Source organism: Platalea leucorodia, assembly GCF_965183815.1.
Source record: "Platalea leucorodia genome assembly, chromosome: 7".
NCBI classification, from domain to species: Eukaryota; Metazoa; Chordata; class Aves; order Pelecaniformes; family Threskiornithidae; genus Platalea; species Platalea leucorodia.
This window is the reverse complement of record NC_138829.1, coordinates 60,466,423-60,488,424: the sequence shown is the minus strand read 5'-3', so window position 1 is coordinate 60,488,424 and position 22,002 is coordinate 60,466,423. Positions and strand designations below refer to the sequence as shown.

The following is a 22,002-nucleotide window of genomic DNA, read 5'->3' as shown; positions in this document are numbered from 1 at the left end:
TTCATAGAAATGTTGTTTTAATTTGTCAGAGATTTTCAATTCAGATATGGGAAATCTCACAGAACTTAATACAGATTTTTCTTGTTCCTTTGTATAGGAATAAAGTTGAAAAGAACATGTAAATCATTGAAGTTAATAAAAATCATAGCATTTATATTGTTTGTATGATCTAATAATCATACAGAATGTTATCTTCAAAGCAGGTTTCAAGCTTTTCTAGATAAAACTTTAACACAAATCTTGTGTGAAGAAAAACAATTGGGTTGCAATAGTAATTTGCAATTCTGCTTCTGACGTCTTTCATAAAGCTCTGAAACCAAGGGGTTTATAACAGTGTCTCTTAGACATAATATGTTTCTAAACACAGATATCTGTGAGCGAAACAGAATGCATTGTTCTGGGAGGATAACACAACTCACCAAACTCGTGGTATGGAGACATGTCCTGAGGCTCTTTGTTTGCTTTTATGTTTTTATCTAATTTTGATAGTGCACTAATTTTCAAAGGAAAACTTGGGAGAGGGGAAAAACGGAAAAAAATAAAAAAGAAAATTTAAGTATCCTCCTTACAACCAAGTATCACTGCAGCTGAGGTATAAAGTCAGACAAGGAAGGTCATCGCACCAAAATTGCAAATAATCTGCTTTCTCAGTTCAATCTGTAACTTGAAAAAAAGTGTCTGGTCATCCAGCCAAAGTGAACCCAAGGTTGATGGGTGAGTGTAATTTCACTGGCTTCAGCAGGGGCTGTTCCCAGGCATTGTGGCAGGCAGGCCCTGGCCACACCGGCCTCAAATTCTTGGTCTGTGCAGGAAGGAAGGCTCCCACTCAATTGCCTATTGGGCCCTGAATGGGGCTGTAATACACCTGTGCTCTTTTTCAACTACCAGGCTCGTGGAGGGGCTGGGCCACAAAAGGACCCCACCGCACTGGAGTCTGGCCACAGCAGTACTGTCCTACAGAGGGCTGGTCACCTCCTCACGGTATTGGCACCAGGGTGGGAGCAGGGTGTTTGGCAGCACATGGGGCTGACTCCAGCCCTGGGCTGGGTTTAGCACAGCTCTTTAGCACGCACTCCAAGCATCGCATTTGGAAAGGGTTTGGACGAAACAGCTGTTAAATGTAGGAGCAATAGTTTGAGCCTCAGCATCCCTGTTGGTTTTGAAGACAGATGTGGTGTGGATGGAGACAGAAGTTCTTGAAAAGTGAGGCAGTCTCTTTTTCCAGCCTAGTAAGAGGAACCTGGGCTGTCCTAATTCATAAATCCAGTGAAAGAAAGGAAGACGATCATGATGGTGCACTTTGCCAAATTAGTCAAAACAAGAAACAGTTGTCTTTACAGAAAAATGTGAGTGATGAAAGACCACGAGATATTAAACCTTGGATGTTATTTATCAGAAAAGCAAAAGGAGTCCTCTGTTTTAAAATGTTTATCATCTTGTTTCTGATAGCCTGCATTATTTTCATCTTCCTCAAAGCTTTTTATGCTCACTGTTGTACTATCTACTGCTAAGACAGACTTGAGAACCAGAGATATCTTTACTTTCAGGCAGTTCATTTGGTCATGGTTTCAACAGATGTTTTTGACCATTTTATCTTCTGAGATCTCTGTTCAACTTTTATTCTGTTTAAATGCTCCTTTTTATTTGTGTTGTGAAGGTTGTTGGGACAGGGATATGACACACACATGGCCCCCAACTCCAGCAACAGAAAACATCAAATAGTTACTGCAGAAAAGGAGATATGTGTTGGGCACGTTTCAACTGCATGCTGGCAGCGTGCAGGAGCACTAAGGGACCCGAGGCATAGCCTTGGTTCATTACTATTTCCCATTTGGGCAGCTGGTTTTGTTTGGTGAGGATAGTTGTTGTGCTGCAAATTACATCAAGAATTAAATTCGTATCTTCATTTATGGTTATCTGCCACTTCCATGGACTGGAATGCAAGCTATGTATATAGCATCAGCTTTGCTTTAGTTAGGTCTTTACTATGTTGCAAGGAGGATGAGGAAACTATGCCTCTGTTGGCATTTGGTGTCACTAGCTATCATCGTAAGTCACCAGCTTGTGCTTAAGTATCTTTTAATGTTCTGTTTCAGTGAAAAGCATTTCCAAGAGAAACAAGGGAAAATGCCTGGCTCAGACCCACTAACTCTTGTATGGCCTTTTGCTCTTGAGTGGTGGTTAAAAGATCACCATTTCAGGTCAAACCACTAACTGCTTTGAAGCTTGCTTTCTCATCTTCTTTAGGTTTATCATCTATATGGTCTGTCTAATGTGGGAAAATTTAGCTGTGATCTAATTTATGTTGGCCCATGTGACAAAAGAGAGAAGAAAATAATAGTCCTCTCTATCTGTAAGAAGTTCCATCTGCTCATTTCAAAACTAGATTGCCTGCTCTGCATCATGTCAAACAGAAAATGACCTTCATGCAGGCACCCAGTGTAAACAACTGGGCATGCTTCATGAGGCTGCTGGCGGCTGGCTCCAGCTCGGCACAGACTGCGACGTGACTGCTGCCACCATGGCCGGGGTTCTTCCAGGAGCTCTTCCCTGGTGGACCTCTGCTGGCATCACAGTGTGGTAGGGCTGCTTTTCTTGCTGGTCTGGCTTTTTCCTGCCCTCTCAGTTGAAATGGAAGAGATGCCCAGGGCAGAAGAAAGTGTTTCTCCTTAATACAAATTTCAAGATGCACCACTGAGACGTGATGCTGACCTGGCCTGTGATCATGGGATTTGTTTTGATCTTTCTCTCCTTCAGCTCACCCTGTTGTTCAGGCAAAATCCCAACGATATAGATCCCTTTTGCCATACTGAGCCTTCTTTCCCTTTTCCAGATTTGTTATTTCTTCTTTGTGTAAACTGCATTCACAGACAAGCTCCATTTTGTAACTGGAAAATGTATCATTTTTGGAGTACGATTGAATCCCATGGCTTTAATGGTAGTGAAGAAATGCATGGCAGAGGAGAATTAAACTTAGATCGGCCGTGTGTTTGGGCATACGCAGGTCAAAAGATGCTTCAAAAGTGTATGTGGTGCTGACATGTTGTCTCTCTCTCTCTCTCTCTCTTATGTCTTACTAATGAATCAGATCCTGGATGAGGTTGAAAGGAGAAGGGGAATATCTGCTGCCTTGGTTTATCCATTTATGAGGAGTCTGATGGAATCTCCTTTTCCTGCACCTGGAAAGACAATCAAAGTCAAAACCTTTCTGCCTGGAGCTGGAAACGAGGTAAAAAGCAACTGCAAACATTAAAAGTCAAAGCCTCCCCCCTCACCACTCCAATATCAAACAGCGAAAGAAAAACAGGAGGAGACATACGGATACTGCAAGGCATGTGAGGTGGCACACGCTCAAAATGAGCAGTGCAGGAGCTGCACCAGTGTCGATATGCTAATGCTAGTTCCCATTGATGATTATAAGCCAATTTATTGTTATGTATTTGTTACTTTACATTTATTAATAAGTTGTGCTTAAGAAAAAAAACACAACACACATGTCCTAGTATGCCTGGCCTAGTGTAGTTAACAGACTAGAGTGTTGCTGGGCTTTATCACAGTGATAACAAGCAAGTGTAAGTTTCCCATGCTGGCTGTACTTGAACAGTTCAGCAGCTGGTTGTTATTGCAAACCTCATTACTGCTGGTCCTGGCCTTGTTAGGAGGGGTGACCAGCAGCATTTAAATGGCTCTTTTTGGCAGTAAATACCCTGTCACTGGCCCTCAAAGAAATAGACTGTATGTCATATAAAGGTTTTTGTGTGTTTGTGTGCACATATAATAGATTTCATTTCCTTTTATTACTGACTCAAGTAGCTAGAAGCCTAGCATTGTACAACACACGCCTTACTGGAAAATGACAATATTGGTGCCTTGCTTAAAACGTTTTTTGTAACTTGAGGCTTGCTAGCCATTCGTCATGTCAAATTCTGCTCTCTGCATGTCCTTATGTAAGTATACAATAGCTCCACTCAGATGGGCAAGTGTATAGAGGAAATACATTACTGCAGATAGGAATAGAATTTGGCCCAGTTAGTGAAAGCAGGAAAAAAATTTCCCTCTAGGGTTATTTTACACTCCTTAGGGTTAGTTTTACAGTGCTATTACTATTTTTATATTGAATCATATTTTCTCCAAGTGTAATGCCACCGACTTCAAGGGAGTGGGCCTGTAATGTCACTTGGTATGAATGTAAAGGGTTCCTTGGATAAGTGACTTGCAGGGCATGTTTAAGTCACAGGCATTTTCTTCTGGAGAAGCAAAGGAAAACTGAAAGGCTGATTGGCGTAACAGTGGTAAGATCTGATAATGCTTTTTTGATGTGAATATATCTGGGAACCATGGATCTGCAACTTCTCTATCCTCTGCTCAAGCTTCTGAACTCTCCCAGAGAAAAACATTGAGATAATTCCAAACAAACAAACAACTCTTTCTGGCTGAGCTTTGCTCTCTGTTATGCTAGTACAAACTCGTTATTTAAATGGAATGCACTGGCTTAATTAGGAACAGAATCTTGTCCTTCCATTGTGGCTTCTCTGGCCTAAACAAAGATGATGATTAATTGGGAAGCAGACAGTATATTTCTTTGTGATGAGCAGACTGAAGCAGAAAGCTTTGCCAGGCAACAGAAAACATCCATGGCATTTGTAAAAGCTGCCGTAACTTGCATTGCATCCTACCCTGCAGCAAGATTTTAGTGTTGGAAGTTTTGCAGTAAAACCAGCTCCTCATGATTTGGCACATAAACATGATTTGAGCTTGCAATCCCAATGCTGAGGAATGGAAGTGGGCACCTTTACTGAATATGAGAAAGAGGTAGGCAGGCAGCGTTTCCCGTGGAGGTATTCATGGTACACCATCGCTCTGCAATTTGATTCTTACTGCTGTTTGGGGCAACAGCTGAGTGATGGGTATCTAATACTCTGGCACCATAATGTTTCTGTACTTCAGGCTTAAAAAAAATCAATTCTGTACACAAATACTGTTCTAACAGTGACTTTCTTTTTACAGTCCTGTGTTACTGATCACAAACAATATTACAACTAAACTGGTATGAACTGGTTTGTTTCCAGTATCCTGTGGTCTTGATCATATCCTTAAAACAGTGTGTTTGTGAGGAATTTTTAAGGGCTACTCCAGTTTAAACCCAATACACTATGCTCGTGGAATGTGGTGTCATGTGCATGAAAACATAGAAGTGGTCTAAAGCAATAAAGTGACGGTGATTTTTTGACATATGGAAAGAAGGAGATGTATATATGTTCCTGTTAATATGTCTTCAGAGATTTCAGCACAGCTTCAAGTTGGCCAACTTTTCCCCTTTCCCTTCTGTTTCCTCAAATTCCTCAGTAGTTCATCATTTGCTGTCTTGCACTTCATATTTTTCTCCCTCTGTTACTCTCTTCTTCATGTTATTTTTCCCCTCTTCTTTTTTCTGTCCTCCGCCTTCAAGTTCCACATCTGAGCATGTCAATTGCAGAGTAAAAGGAAGATATAATAAAGGAATCAAGCAAAAGGCATTTCAGAAAAGGAAGGAGAGGGCCTGAGGTCATGGATGAAGTATGAAAATTAGACTTTAAAGGGATGTCACAAGTCACCATCTAAGACCTTGTCCTGACTCCCCAGTTAAGTATATATATGTACATATCTTTATGGAAAAAAAAAAAAAAAAAGGCTTAAACATTATCTAGTGAATTATGCATCATAGAAGAGTGAAAATTAAGTAAATTGGATTTAAATTTTGCCCGGCCTTTTAAGTTCAGTCCCTGGCTCCTATCTAGATGTATATTTGAATTGCTAGCCAAGTTTATAACCAATTTACCTTGTCTTTATGGCTGTTTTAACCTTGTAAGCTTCTGGCTCCAGTGTTTCCAGTTTGTTACTTGCTTCATACTGTTGACTCAGCCAAGCTTTACATCTCTGACAGGGTGTTTAGAAGGCAGAATTACGCTTCCCTCGGAAATGACAGCAGATTTAACACGCACAACTATATTCTGGGAAGAAGAATGACTTGATAGTGAAATGCGTAATATGCCATTTCTCTGGAGTGTTGTGCCTTGAGCCTCAGTTTGCAAAAGAGGATGGGGGTTGTTCTCTGGGTCCCCTCAACAGGAAAGCATGGAGCGGTGCTCGAGGGCCCCGGCTGGGGTGCCGGGCTCCCCTAGTGCTGTCAACCCTAACCAGTGATGCTGACTGATGTGTCTTGGATGTGTTCAGGTCATTGAGTTGCGGCGGCCCATGGACTCGCGCCTGGAACATGTGGACTTTGAATGCCTTTTCAAGTGCCTCAGCGTTCGTCAGATCATCAGGATCTTTGCTTCTCTCCTGTTGGAGCGGCGTGTGATTTTTGTAGCAGATAAGCTCAGGTAAGTGGCAAAGGGACCTGAATCACACATTCAGGACAGTACTACCTCTGGATACAAAAAGCTTTATAAAATGTCCAGAATGGTTGTCAGATGTGAGGATCCTCTCACTGTAGGATTTAAATAATTTTTACATCAATGGAAATTATTTGTATCAGGTGGGGCACACATTTGCTAGCAGTCACTAGCTACAAGCCACTTGTTCTGTCTTACTTTCCCATCTGTAAAATGGTGATACCAATACTCACCTGCTTCATAGTCAGTAAATGTTTGCACAGCCTTTTGAAGCAATATAGTCCTAGCAATATTTCATTTCAGGTTTTGGAACAGTGTACTCATAAACAATAGCAGAGATTGTCACTGAGGTGCTTCACCTTGTGGCCATGCAGTGCAGCCAGGCAGGGAAGTGGGGTGCTGAGAGTTCACCTGGTTTGCTCCATGCAGTACAGAGAGTTTATAATGGGGCTAGGTTTCAAATCCTGTACTACCAAACCCATCCAGTGGGAGTGTTAAGAATGCTGTTACGGCCCATCCCAACTAGTTAGGATATTTTTCCTGGTGCTCACATGACCTGAAAACATTTCCTTTCCAAAGCTCCATCTTGGGCTCCTTGCTACATCCTTTCAGCATACCTCTTACTTCCCTGCCCTTTAATTGCAGTCTCACCTCCTTGGCTCCTCTGAGGCATGAACTCACCCCAAGGTGTAAGGAGTGAGAGCGACAGGTCACAACTCCACATAGCCTTTACCAAGGAAATGGGAGCTCTGTGTAGGCTTTACCCCTGCCCCGCAGCAAAGAATCATCCCTTTTTCAGATGCTTGTGTAATCCATATAGAAAAGCGTGGACATTGTAAAGAAGACATTCTTTGCTGTGGCATGATAAATAATAAAAGATGGCAAATAAAAGTGAAGACCGTAATTTATTAGACTCAGGAACATCCAGCATCTTTTAAAAGGACACAAAAGACTGTATGGGTGGTTAAAAACACAGATGGATCTACCCAAACAAACTCTGTTAAACACTTTATCAGCCCCGACCTTCTCTGAATGACCGCCAGAAATAATAGCTGCACTTAGTGGCCGCCAGTGTATATAATAGCAAAAATACTTTGCATAGTAAAAGCTTTACAACCTTTAGGGGAAAATTTCTTAAAGCTGCAGACCCTTCTCAGGTTATAAAGTTACTTCCTTAGCAGTCTTTTTTGTTGTCTAGAACAACAGGAACATTTTATTTCATCCCTTGCCTTGTCAGTAACCCTTAGTTTGAATGACCATTTGGGATGACTTAATTTCACATAAACTTCTGGTGAGAATTGTGTAGCTAGTCCAGGGTTTCTGCAGTACTTTAGTAGATATGTGAGTCACACCATGAATATTGGGGTAGGTGGCTTTTGAAAATACTGTTGGCGTGTTCCTTCTGGCTCTTTTTCTACAGCATGCTTAATTACATCGTTCTGTCTGTTTCTCTTTTACCATTCATTTAGCAGAATTAGTGGCACCCACAAGTCTGACTGTAACTCAGAATGACACAGGTCTGCGTTCCTTCAAATGGCACAATGATTTGAGTGGAAAATCACAGAAATGGTACAGAGAAAATGAGGGCTGGGCTGTGCTGCCGCCAACTGTTGCTCTGCGTCGGAGTTCCCACTTACTCCTTTGTAATGTTGTCCTGGTTTCGCAAAGTACCCTGAGCCTCGATCCGTGGACTGTGGGCACAGTACTGTGGGGATGGCTTGCTGCAGGAGACATCCTCAGCCGTGAGGACTGGGACAGAAAGCAGCCATTCCCTGGAGTGTTTGGCTAGGTCAGCTGTCCCAGAGAATGTCATATAATGCTTCTGGGCACTGTTTGGAGAAAAGAAGCAACAATTAAACCTACTTTGACAGGGTTAAGGCAGCTTGGCTTGGAAAAAAGTTATGTTGCCGATGCTGAGGACTCATGGTAACCCAGGTCTTCATCAGGCAACCAGGATTTTATACGCATTGCAAGCCTGACTGGACGCTAACAGCTCAGGCTCGCCCGTGCAATTATCTTTCTCCTGATAGCTGCCTAGTCCTACAGGCCTCAGAGCACAGGATAAGAGAGTCCTGCTTACAGGCAAAGCGCTGCTGCTCTCCCTTTTGGCACACAGAAATAGGGCACCAGGACCAACAGGAACCAGAAATTATAAAGATCCCTTTTGGTAAACACATATCCAAACATTGCACTCTCCTGCAAAAATCATCCTCCAGTGAACTGTTGTTTCTGTTGTGAGAGAGAGCCATCGGGTTAGGAGCCATTAGCACAAACTTTGAGAAAGGAGAGGATTCAGATGGATCCAAGAGGCTTGTGAGGTTTTGTGGTTGCTCCTGTAAGAAGGGACAGAACATTTCTTACAAAAAGGTTTATATTCATGTACTTTATTATATCTGCATGTACCCTTTATTATATACATATACTTGGTTTTGTTTAAAAGGAGTATGACAAAATCTGATGTGGTCGATAAGGCCCTGGATTAAGACTTGTGAATCCTGAGTTCTCCTTCTGAACCCCCTGACCTGCTGTGTGACACATGCTGGAAACGTAGCACCTCTTTCTTATCTTTTGTCTGTTCTGTCTGGGATCCTAAACACTCCAGGACGGAGACTACTTCTTGCTCTGCGTGTGCACGCAGCTCTACTCAATACAGCATGGCCCCTCTCAGCATGGGGATCTAGGAGGTACTGTAAAATAGAAACTAATAATGAGTCCTTTGACAAAGGCCTGGAGAAAGTGACAGTGGATTTAAATTCAATACCTACTGAGGTTTTCATGGTTTAAATGGGGATGAAGTCTAAAATGAAACACTCTGGCTTTGAGCTAATAACTGTCTGTCTTGGAACCTTTGCCTTGTCTTGATGTGAATTTTGTTTATGGGCATCATGGCTGAAACTGAAGGAGTTTACCAGTAATGTGGAAAAAAAAGAAGTGAAATATCTTACAGGTCCAGTCTGTGGGCCCAAAGAACGAGAGCAGGAAATTAAAAAGATTTTACAAGGGTTTGATTTCTGCATGTACCCAAAAAATAGCTTAGAAATAAATGATGTTGAGGTTTAGGCTTCAAACAACGAGATGCAATGGGCTTTTGTGGCTGCCTGTTTAACAGGTCTCCAAGCAATAAATGATTTCACACATTATACAAGTTTGGGAAAGTGATGCCTAGTGAAGTGAGATTCATTCAATAAATTGTTATTTATGGTTCTTATAATGCCCAGAATGTGAAAGTTTATAGCCCTTGATCTTTGTGCAGAAGAGGTTGCCATTTTTGAACACAGAAAGTGATGCTACCTGCAATGAGGAAACAATAGTAAATTTTTGAATGACAGGACTGTGAGGTTGCCTTGGTTAGATATGTGCAGTTAAGTTTGTGGGTTTTTTTCCCCAATAAGTTGCTTATATGTTTTTTCTGCTTGAAATTGGGTGAATAAATCCCTGCGGCTATTTGCTCACCTTCAAAAACTAATTTGAATCCGCCAGTGACCTTTCAGTATTTTGCTTTCCACAAACAGTCAAGAAGACAACAGAGAAATAAAGATCACAATAGAGAAACTTGGAAGAATAATAATAATAACTTACGAAGAGGTAACTTAAAACTCCAGTTCTTTAAACATCTGCTGAAAGCACAACTGAGATGGTATGTTCCATCCCAGTTCCAATCCCTGTCCCAGCTAGGAGCCCCTGTTTATGTTCCCGGTATTCTGCCTGTTCACCCCAACTCTGAAACGATGCCATGACTGCCAGCTGCAAAGGGGGAGCGGCGCTAGGGCAGTCCTCTGGGGTTTGAAAGGCTAGGCAGCAGATGCAAAATCAGTGGGTTCTGGGGCTTGGGGAACATTGGCGTTGCTGCAGGCACAAAGGTAGCAACAGAAAATAAATAGAAAGCAAACATTGGAAGAAAAATATTTCTCTACTTGTTTTAGTTTTATGCTGGGGAAACAAATTTGTGGACATGTTTGCTGAGGAGGTGATGTATCCATGCGCGTGAGAACAGTCTCTTTGCCTTTTCCCTTGAATGAATGTTTGGAGAGGGGGAAGGGAAGGCCTTGGGCATCTCAATGTCCCTTTGCTAGAACCCCATTTTTTATAAATTAAAAAAACCCTCTTGATGTAATCCGCTATATTGTGAGGGACTCTGAGCATATTTTGCTTACATTTCACTTGTGGGTCCAAGCCAACGCCAGCTGGAGTCAGTGGGAGTGTTTGGATGAGGCTTGTCTTTTGCTGTGGATCTAAATCCTTGAATATTCCTTTCAGTGGCCTTTCTGAAGCTTTAGGGGCTGTGAAAGGCTTCTATAGAGTCCCTGGTTTTGTAAAAGACAAAATAACTTTTCATTGTTGTGAATTTTGTTTTTATATGGGATATTTCAGCTACTTCTCAGTGAAGCAGGAGTGTGGGCCTCAAGGAAAAAATCTCTGTTGACAGCAATGGGCTTTATGCTCCTAAACCATACAGGTGAACTTGGAAGTGTACCCCAAGGCGCAGGTGGGCGTTTCTCGAAGTGGCAGTGCCCGCTCAGGAAGTCCCCCCTCCGGCTCCCCTTGTTTGCTCCTGCCCTGCGGCACACTCTCCCTCACCCAGGAGGCTGTGCCGGCCCAGCCACAGTAGAAATTACTCATTTGCAGAGTTTCTCCAAACCAGATGGGCCCCTTGGCCAGGTCACACTAGGAGCTCCTGTGCTGGGAGACGGGCAGAGCAGGGGGCTGGGGCTGGGCAGGAGCATTGGGATGGGCACACTTCAGGGTGGTGTTGCCACTGAAAGGTGTCTATCATGCTCCTTAGGTGTGAGCCAGCTGAATTTACAATATCTCATGAGATACTGTAAATTTGTGAATAAACCCACAAGTTTTTGCCTGTGTGCAAGGGAGACCTGAGGGAATGAGGCTGAGACAATGTTGGATGACAGCGAACTTCAGTGCAGCTAAAGCTCCTGCACATCAGTGTCTTCCTCCCTTAGGGATGGCCGCAGATGAATTTGTCTTCCCAAGAAGAGTTTTTTCCCTCCATGCTTCTCTGCCAGCATGCATCCCCTGCCCCGACACGGACCAGCAGTCTGTCACCTCGGTGCGCTGCAGCCCCCTGAAACCCTCCTCTGCAGTGCTTGCTCCGTGAAGTCAAGAGGTGCTGTTGCAAGCAGAAGCTAGGCATCTATGAGGAAGACTTTATTCTGTTAAGGATAAAAAACTTTTATCCTGTTAAGGACAAAAACCTCCCTACCCCTCCCCAAAGTATTTTGGCCTGCCAGGAGGAATCTGTCTTTCAGCACAACTGTAGAAAGCCCAGGCAGATCCCAGACCTGACCAAAGGCTATGGGCTCCAGACAGAAACACTGACTAATACAGGACAGAAGCATAAATATGTAAATACTGAGGGAAGTCATCCCGCAGGCATGTCTCTGTTAACTTTGTGGAGCAAAAGGGGAGCAGAGTGTACTTGTATTCAAGGGCAAAGGCTTTCGGAACAAACAACGGCATTTCCCTAATCTCACGGACAGAGACAGTTTAGGGCTGTCCATGTTACGCCCGGGATGTTCGGGGAGCATTGACGCTGGTCCTCATATTTGAATCTTGTTTTGGGAGTCGTGAGGCCACGCTAGAAAGCAGCACAGTTAGCAGTTGAGAGGCAACCTGGTCCCCGTCTGTCGTGGTTTAACCCCAGCCAGCAACTCAGCACCACGCAGCCGCTCGCTCACTCCCCCCCAGTGGGATGGGGGAGAGAATCAGAAGGGTAAAAGGGAGAAAACTCGTGGGTTGAGATAAGAACAGTTTAATAATTGAAGTAAAATAAATTAGAACAGTTAAATAGGCAAAGCAAAAACCGTGCACGCAAACAAAACAGAACAAGGAATTCATTCACTACTTCCCATCGGCAGGCAGGTGTTCAGCCATCCCCAGGAAAGCAGGGCTCCATCACGCGTAATGGTTACTTGGGAAGACAAACGCCATCATGCCCAATGTCCCCCTCCCTCCTTCTTCTTCCCCCAGCTTATATATACTGAGCATGACGTCATATGGTATGGAATAGCCCTTTGGCCGGTCTGGGTCAGCACCCCCCTGGCTGTGCCCCCTCCCAGCTTCTTGTGCCCCCGGCAGAGCAGGGGAAGCTGAGAAGTCCTTGACCAGTGTGAGCGCCACTTAGCACCTATTCAGCAACAGCTTAGCACTACTTAGCAAGAACCAAAGCATCAGTGTATCATCGACATTGTTCTCATCCTAAACCCAAAACACAGCCCCATACCGGCTACCAAGATGAAAATTAACTCTATCCCAGCTGAAACCAGGACACCGTCTCTCAGTGCTTACCTAGAAAAACAGTATTAGGGATCCTTTAATCTAGCAGAAACAATCATAGCATGATCTTGTAGCTCAAGTTAAAATATGCCAATTTAAATAGGAGGTAAGTGGCAATGTTTTAGTAGTAAGAGTAAACTATTGTTCCTCTGCCCTGTAGCAAGGTCAAGTAGAAAAGCAAGAGTACCTAAACTTTTGGGCAGATTACTAAAGTGAAAGCTGACTCCCTATTTCCTTGTTGTTTATTTTGTGTTACCAAAAGTAGGATATAATTCTTACAAACTAATCACGGCAATGATAGGCCTGACCAGGCTCACCTGCTGCCTGGGAATGCTCTTTTCCAGTAGTCTGTCATATCGTAACACTTGTAAAATCTGTCACCCTGCAGGTTAAAAGGTAAAAACACATGTTAGGATAAAGAGAGGAAGTGTGCTCAGTAAACAGACAGTGAGCTTTGGGCAGTAATAGATTTCCTATACTTTCCCCTGTCACAAAAACCTCCACAAAAAAAAAGGTGAGGGAAATTTGACAGCAAACACATGCCAGAAGCCAGCTTGTGAGAGAGAATTTACTGTTGCCAGTCTCTAACTGGTCTGTTCCTTTTCTGAGCACAGGCTACAGGAGACACAACCTATGTCTTCTTTTGGTCACATCTGGCACAGCCCTATATTGAGCTCGAAGTCCAGTTCTTTGTCTCAGGGAAAACTTTTTTTTAGTTATCAGCTGTGCATTGAAGAAGGAGATGTTTAGAGATCCAAGCTACTATACTTGTGGAATGTGTAATAGCTCCCAAATCTTATGTCTAAACCCAGGAGAAGTACGGATGGTTGACATTTCTTCTGGTATTTTTTTATCCAAAGATCTTGAAGTGCTTTCTTAATACTGTCAGGATTATTGTGCTTGTCTGGTCTGACATGCTGAACATAAGCTAGAGAATTTCTTCCACTAATTTCTGCAGTGGAAGGAATGAGCCCTTGTATAATTATCCAAGATGTAATCGTGCCTAGTAGACAGAATTTATTCTACAGCAAAAACATCCATTTCTCATGTAAGTAACCAGACAGTTTCCATTTCCTCCAGTGAGAGCCAGATCAGCCCCCGTTGAGGAGTGATTTAGAACTCACAGACCACCCCTGCTTTACCTAAGGGACAAGAGCTAGCAGCTCCCTTCATCTTTTATAAAAGAAGCATCCTCTAGAGTCTGTCTGATTCTCTGTTACCTACCCTGCAATGTCTTTCCTTTTATGAGACTTTGGTTTTTCTCAGTCTGCTTGCACTATGAAGCATCACTAAGCAGAAACATACACACTTAAAAAAACCTTAAACCTTCTATAACGTATGTGATTATCTGGCCTGATGTAGCTGCAATTTCTTGATATTCTGCTTCTTTCTTTCCTACCAAATATAGCCAGTAATCTTCTTTGAGTAGGATGTTTGTATGCAGCCCAGTCCTGCAAGATGCCGAGCGCCTTGTCTTACAGTCTAAATGCTAGAATTGAAGGTGTTCAATGTGATGTGAAATTGGTGGTTTTAGGTAACTAGCAGAGCTGTCTCTCAAGATTTTTGAGAGAAATGTTGAACTTTATTCCCCCGTCTCAAGAGGTATTTACATTTTGTACCACTTGGATTACATTTCTCTGGCACTCAGATTGTATGATGACTGATGCCAACAGAGGAGCTGTACGTGGACAGTAGGAAAATGTGTGTCAGGCAGAAGAGACAGCCTGAGAAACAAAATGAACTTTCTAAGTCTCTGGCTGTTTAAGATTCTGCAGTCCCAGAGAAAAGCAATCTAATAGTGACATTTTTAATATACAGTAAACTTCGATGGCATTTTTAATATACCATATCACGAGAAAAGTAGAGCTTGTGTGATTTTCCTTTTCCTCCTTTCCTCCTGCCCTCCTTTCCAGTGGTATTTATTCCTCTCACTTCAGGCTTTGTCCAGCGCTCTATGGTGGGAAAACATCATAATTTTTCCGCTTACGATATGTGCAACAAAATTCTCTCTCCCTTCCCCTTCCCTGTGAAAGGGAATGGGATAAGAAGATGACCATGTTGTTTGGTAATTCTCTTCTGGATTGCTTATTGGCACAATAACCATATGGCAGTGAGTTGCAACATTTTCCCCGTAAGGGGATTTAGACAGATTCCCTATTCTCAGCTTTTGAATGAGAAGGATTAAGGTGTTGGGATTGTTCTTCACCTCCTTTGTTACTACCTAGAAAAATTCTTCATCCTACTTTACAGCTGTCATGTTGTTAACAGTGCAGTGATTGCCTGCGAGTCTGAAATCACCAGTGTGAACATTAACAAGGACTGGTGGGAGCGAAGGTCCCAGTGTGGAAAGAACAAGTAGTTAACACTCCTCTGGAGCACCTGGGCCAGAACCACTTTTGTTATGGGTTTATGCTAAGAAACTGTCCTGCAGTAAGGGACTTGATAACTCTGTGGGCACTAAGGATAACTTTCCACTTCGAAATGTTGGGATTTTTTTCTTGTAACCACCTGACAAAGCTTGGGCAGGTGGTTGATGTGTCAAAGCAATGATTTTTTGCCAAAAATCCCATTTGCTTGAGTTTTGTGGAAAGTATGGTTGAACGCCAGTTACTTGAAAGCCAAATCCTCATTTTGGAGGGCACTTTGCCTGTCTCTTTCTCCAGGGGCTTTCATGTGCCTCTCTTATGCACAAGTATTACGGGAGCAAAAAATAATGTCTTTGTTAAAACCACATTCCCCTTTAATCAATTTTTCTCTGCTTTCTTTTAAATTAAGTACTTCAAAGCTATTCTCTGAGAGAGAGAGAGATCTTGACAGTGCATTCTCTGGTCTGCAGCTCTCAGCTCCATGTGATGCAACCTCGATCTGTGCCATGAGCCAGGGTTGTGCTTTGCAGGTTATCTGGGGGACCTCAGACTGTCTGCCACTCAAGTGCTCAGGAAGGTGGGAGCTGGATTCTGAAAATGCAGCTTTTAATGAAGTAAAGTAACTTACTAATTTGTGTAGAGTTATGATAACTTTTGGAAATTTTGCATAAAATATCTGTCTTCCAATATTTGATGAAAAACAAAAAGACAGCCTCCTATATAGTCAAAACGAACCCTGCACTTACTTCTTCTTTGATAATATCCCCTAATGAGTTGTGTAATTATGAAACATTGACAACCTGAATTACTTTGACTGACAAATCCAGCAGCTTTAAAATAGAAATCCCTAAGAGCACATCCTATTTCAGTCCATCTCTGCTTAGCTAGGAGACATCATCCCAGCAGGGTAGGCAGCTACTGGGTGCTGGCTCTCCCTGATGTCGCCTCCTGGCTGCACTACGGCATCGTAACATACCTGCTCATTCCTTAAGTCATTGACCATAAATTGCAGTTAGGTACAGATTGCTGCAGCAGCCCTCCTGCATAACAACATGGGCTGCCAGGAACATCACAGGTATAATCTTTGGGGGGGGGCAATGAAAGGACAGGCAAGCGCCATGACAGACCCTCGCCCCTTCTGCTCCACATTGCCTGGTGTACTCGTAACGCGCGGTGGGAACGTGCTCAGGTAATTACAGCGAGGCTCCTGATGCAACCATACTGGTAGGATAAGGTAGCACAAGACAGGAGAGGATGTTGCAAGCTTAAGCTAAAGGGCATGTCGTCAGAGAAGAGTTCATGGATGAAGATGTTGCCCACTCAGTTTTCTGTAAAATATGGTAAGGAGGGACCAGAAAAGGGACACAGACAATGACGCAAACCCTTGGGCAAGTCTGCTCCATGAACAGTACTTGTTGACATGGCAACGTGGCAAACCATGGCTTCACGAATTAAAGTCAGAGAAAACAAGTCCAGAAACTGGGTGGTAACCGCTGTGTTTATCATAAAAAAAATCTCCTACCTGGAATCATCAGTAGCACAAGAGGAATTGGCACCTAAGCTCTCTGTAACTCACCTTCAGTAGTCACTGGAGCGTGTCCCAAAATTACCTGTGTCACTGGTGCTCCACCGATAAGGAACTGCAGCACTGCTTTTGACAGACAGGTGAGGCCGAATTGTGATTCCTTTATGAGAATTTTACAAGCTTGGCTTTTCTCAGACTGCACTGTAGAAACCACCAGATAAAACCTGAAGTGTGACTCCTGTCTTGCAAAACAAGGTTTGGGTTTGGCTTGTTTTCATGGGGGAAAAAAACACTGAAGGGTGTGAGGGTTGAGTAGCTACACTCTTTGAGTTGCAAGCATAGTTAAAAAGATTCTGCAAAGGACAATAATTGATAATTGGGCTGATGTGATGTGGGAAATATGCATTTCCTCCTCAGTCTGTGCCCGCCTCTCCCTGCCAGTGTTATCGCTGAGGCCTTGTTTGCGCTCCGTGAGATATCACAAAGGTCACTTGCAGCAAATGTGTCAGCATTCAAATTAGGGGAGCCACTGTGACTTGACTCTGCCTTTCACCTTTGGCAAAAGCAGGGTTGGGGTCTCACTTCTGCATCAGGCTGCTGCTTGCCATGTGAGGGAAGCCTAGCTCAGGAGGCGAGGAAGCAGCGGACCGTGGAGGCTGATGGGCACGGTGCAATAGCAGTGCTCCTGGTTTGCTAAATCAGTCACCCATCCTGGGAAACGTTCATCTCTTGAATAATCTTTTTCTTTTGTCAAGCTCCTGTGCAGAGTGAGGGATTTTCACCTGCTTCTGGACTAAGAGTGAGTCATTAGCTCACTGCTAAGACTGGGTAGTATATGTTACAGTCCATAACAGACAGGGGAGATCTCTCATTTGTGCTTTAGAGAGCTCTTTACGCAGTTGCAGAGATCAATTGTAGCAGTTTTTGTTGTAGTGTGTGTAATGATTGTTACGAATGGACTTGGCTCACCATGATCCTCACATGAATTATAAGCGTTCCCCTCCATCATGATCACATTTACCCTATGGAATTCCCTATTTTCTTTAGACACTAGGAGCAGAGCTTTCTGTTGGCAGGTCTCCCCGACATCAAAAGGAAAAGTAACCTAAAATATGCACATACAGATTTGTCCATATTTCCTGAAAAGAAGAATGTCAGGTATTGATCAGCGATACAGTATTAGCTGCATACTTTAGGCCAACTACTAAAGACCTCATGTCATGACTATTGGTTTACCTCTTACTTAAGTGTTTGCTTTAAAAAATAAATCACAATGCAAAATATTACTCTGGCTTTTACAGCCTGAATTCACTCAATTTTCCATGTAATATGCACCCACTACTTTGATTTTAAACACCTCATTGATTATTCTAGAGAAAGGTCAGATTTAGTAACAGTAAATTCAGAAAGTTCAGAACCCTCTTTCAAGTCATGTATGCAGCCACTCCATCCTAAACTTCCTGCAGCCACCCAGATTTTCACAGATTTACCTGAAGGTCAGGTGAGAAGAGGTGCCTTGGCAGCAGCAGGGGAGCCTTCCTCCCCGTGTACCCCTACATGGAGGTGGACGCTTTACAGAAGGATTCTGCCACAGGGAATTCTCAATCCAGGAGGTTGAAATCTAATTATTTAATTAAAAATTAAATTGCATTATTAAAAGTTAACAAATATATTAATAATATATTAAAATTAAATTAAAATTATTTAATAGCTTCAAAAATTACAGTCTCTACTTCCAAACCACCTTATAAAGGCTTGAAGGATTCTCTGTAGTTTGCTTTACCCCTGAAGGTCTTCTAGAAAAGTAAAAAATTATTCAAATTTCAGAAGCTGAAACATGCCTTGCTGATGAGAGAGGCTGACTTTACAGCCGTTCAGACAGCACTCTTTTCCACAGCAGTCAGGGTACTCACGGTTCAAAAGGGGCTATCATGTTTTATGTGTGTACTTGCAGGCTGATCCGATTAAAATAGAGGTGGAAAAAGAAAAGGTCTTTGAGGCTTCATGTCAGCAAAGTATTTCAGCACAATGAAAGTCAATTAAGGCTGAAACTTGTGCTGAAATACTTTGCTGAATCAAAGCCTAAAACAGTATTTTGCCTGTCCCTTCATGCTTTGTTTTAATTGGTGAAGCCAGGCATGAACTGACTATAATGCCTGCTGCTCTGTAATATAATTTTTCTATCAGTGTCCAGATAAATTACTGTATTAGGGTTACTTTGGGTCAAACAGCAGTAAGCTGAGCACAAATTCTGGTGTTTGTTTTGATCATAATCTTCTGTCTCTCGCATACCGGTAAATATAACCATTGTGGAGGAAACTTGTCTTTTCGGTTTGAAAGTTATTCCTGATAGAAACTGTGGTTTTGTGTCTGTCTGCTTATCGGCAGGCTGTGCATAGTGGGGCAAGGGGGAAGCAGTACAGGAGTGGCTGAAGTGTACGAGCACTGGTTATATTTGATTTGCATCTGTACCACGAGCGGGCTTCAAGTGTCTGTCATACGCCTTCAGCTGTGCCGGTGTCTGACCTTCCCTCCTGCAGCTGCAGCCCCTCGCAGCATCTCTGGTACCAAATGAGGATGGGTAATTGGCATCAGACAGCCTCACAGTCCTTCCAGCTGCCTATAGCAACAGGGAGGAATGAGTTTCACAGGGACCTACTAATTTGGCCGCATATGCATGCTTCATCCATGTGCATATTAAATTGTTTTCCCTCGTCCTTATATCGTTCAGCCCAGCCAGTCACTGTCTTGGCCCTTAGTTTTGCATCCCAGCCTCTTTGCCCTCAGTTCATGTTTGCTTTCCACCTGCTCGCCAGACTCATTTTGTCTTCCTCCCCTCCCAGTTCTGCCTCACAGGTCTTATTTTTTACGCCTTTGCATTTAATTCAGCCTCCTCCCTTCCTTTCCTTCTTTTCCTTCCCTTCCCTTCCCTAGGGTTCCCTGCAAGAAGATGATCTTCCTCTCTCAGCTGAGCCTCCCATTTCTCTGTGTAGCCCCAGGCTACAATGGAAAGGAAGGTGCTGCTCAGTGTGAACAATTTCTTCTGAAGAAATTAGCAGCTAAATAAGTCTAGTTTCAGTATGCATAAAATTATTCTTTTAAGATGGCTTCTAACATAACCAAATCAGAGTGAGTTTAGACATCACCAATAGAAGTTCTTGGCACACGGGCCAGCCCTTCCTGCCAGCCTTCAAGTCCTTGCCACCAAAGCATGCCACCCTTTCAGAGAAAAAGGCAGCAAAGATGTTTTATATATCAAAATAACATATTTTTTTTTATCTGGCTTTGGAAGCAAACTGATCTGATGCCAAGCAAGGGCTTTGGATCAGCTGACCTCCTGAGGTCCCTTCCCACCTGAATTACTTTATGATTCTATATGATTTTGCCTGAAATTGGATAATAAAATAGAGGCAGACAAACAAGCTTAAAAATCTTAGTGAAAACAAGTTAAATTTTGAATCCTGATCATGTGAAAACAGTGCCTTACAAATGAAAGCAATCCTACAAATAGGCAGGTCTCCCAAACCGTCAGTAATTGCAGGCCTTATACATGAACACACAGAGGTATCCTTTAATCTCTAATCAGCAATGATGTTACCTGTGACAGCTTCGCTTCTCACAAAAATCTCCATTTCAGCTTTGCTTCGGTATTAGTTTACAAGCACAAAGGTATTTATTGCTTCACGTTGTTCCTGGTGAGAAGGTTATCCCATACGCTTCCTGCAGTCGTCTGCTGCCACGGCCCCCTCCCCACCCTCTCTGCATCCAGTGCTGCGCCTCTGAATGGGCCTGTTGTTCCTGCGTGCGTGCGCTTGCACGTTCCCAGACTTGGGGCCGCAGCCATGCAGTCAGATGGCTCCATCGCCATGTTCTCTTTTCCTCTAGCAACAGTGACTCACATGATTGTATTTTGAAATGTTCACAGGGTAGGTTGTCTTGCTAAAAAGCTGCAAAACCACGTAATTTCTTTGGTTTGAGTCAAAAGAGAGGAATTGAAGATTTTTTTTCCCTTTTAAATATCCTAGAGTGGTAACAGAGAAACAATCAGCAATAATTTTGCATAGGAAGAAACGCTGTCATGCCTGACACTTTTACACTGGCTAGAAAACTGAAGATGTCCTGCACCGTTGTATCAAAGACTTTCTTGAATTCTCATTTTATTCCTCCCTGCCCTATTTGGTGAGTAGTTGGTGTTATCTGAGTTAACGAAACACATGTCCTCACGGCACAGCAGCCCCAGGAATGAAGCGCAAGCCATTTATCTGGGGGCTCTTGGTGCACACAGCCTAAGACGACGGGTGCCTGGGTGTCAAGGGGGGTACTGGGGCTGAGCACCCACACTGTGGAGCAGGGAGAAAGCGGTAACATCTCCCTGTTGTCAGCCGGCTCTTCTGACAGCCAGGGATTCTCAAGGGCTTGCTTTAAAAGCTGACCTTCTGCAGGAATGTTGCAGGAGCTGATTACAGTGAGACAGCTGGAGAATGGAGACTGTCACAATGCTGATACATTTTCATTTATATCTTGTCCCTGATGCTATTACTTAGTCTTATCCACCTGAATAAAAGTGCTGCTATTATTTACCTTATCCACCCAGAGAAACCTTTATTTTTTCAGAGCTTAGGTGTGTATTGTATCCGGCACAGCACACTTCTGCTCCAAATTACTGCCTGCACAGCAACTGCGATCCTACATGCACTCCATCTCCCATCCAAACTGTAGCGGTCTGCTACAATTTTTACTTCCATTTTCTCTTTACTTGATGTTTTTCAAGCTTTCTGCTTTGTCCTTCCCCTCCACCTCTGCAGTCCGTGTGTGTTGGAGGGGAGATGGGCTGAATCCTCAGCCCTGTAGCCTTTTCCCAGAGCCTTTTACAGAGTCCTCTGCAAACCTCCCAGACCATTTTGTCTTGCAGCGTTGTCACAGACTTCTCTCTTTCAGAGACTGGAGTTAATCCAGGACCTGGGGAAGGTGTTGAAGGGTGTGGGAGGGAAGTGTCAGGCATCTGGTTTTACTGCACATTTCATCTATGGGACAAGGGTGGGAGCTATCACAGAAGAGCACGGCCGTGGCCTGTGATGAGGCACGTGGGTGTGTAATACCTACCTGAGTCGAGGTATTACACCTGGGAAGGACGGAGCCTCCAGGCTCCAACCTCAAGTAGGAGGAAGCTCTCCTGAGTAGGCGAGAGGATGTGGGTCAGGGAGGTAACTCGGTCACAGAGCAGTTGTGGGCTGGAGCATGTGTGCGTTAGCATAGCAGACGAAAGAGTTCAGCAAATGTGGACAGAGTAACATAATTAAATCAGCAGGGACAAATGAGAAACATGAAAAGGTTGTGGAAAATTAAACACCAGCAGTGGAAACACTTCTTTGTGAATTTACATTTTTGGCTACATTTCTTCATCTGAGGAAGCGGAGGGACCAGATTCTGACAATTGGTCCCAGTC

General features: G+C 43.3%; 1 protein-coding gene across 1 annotated transcript in view; it reads left to right on the top strand.

Moving 5' to 3' along the window:
* Positions 1 to 22,002, top strand: part of DENND2B (DENN domain containing 2B) — a 146,153-nt gene that overhangs the window by 113,445 nt on the left and 10,706 nt on the right. The window contains exons 12-13 of the mRNA XM_082317029.1: positions 3,089 to 3,229; positions 6,214 to 6,362. Coding sequence (XP_082173155.1) covers positions 3,089 to 3,229; positions 6,214 to 6,362 — 290 coding nt within the window. The remainder of the gene's footprint in view (positions 1 to 3,088; positions 3,230 to 6,213; positions 6,363 to 22,002) is intronic.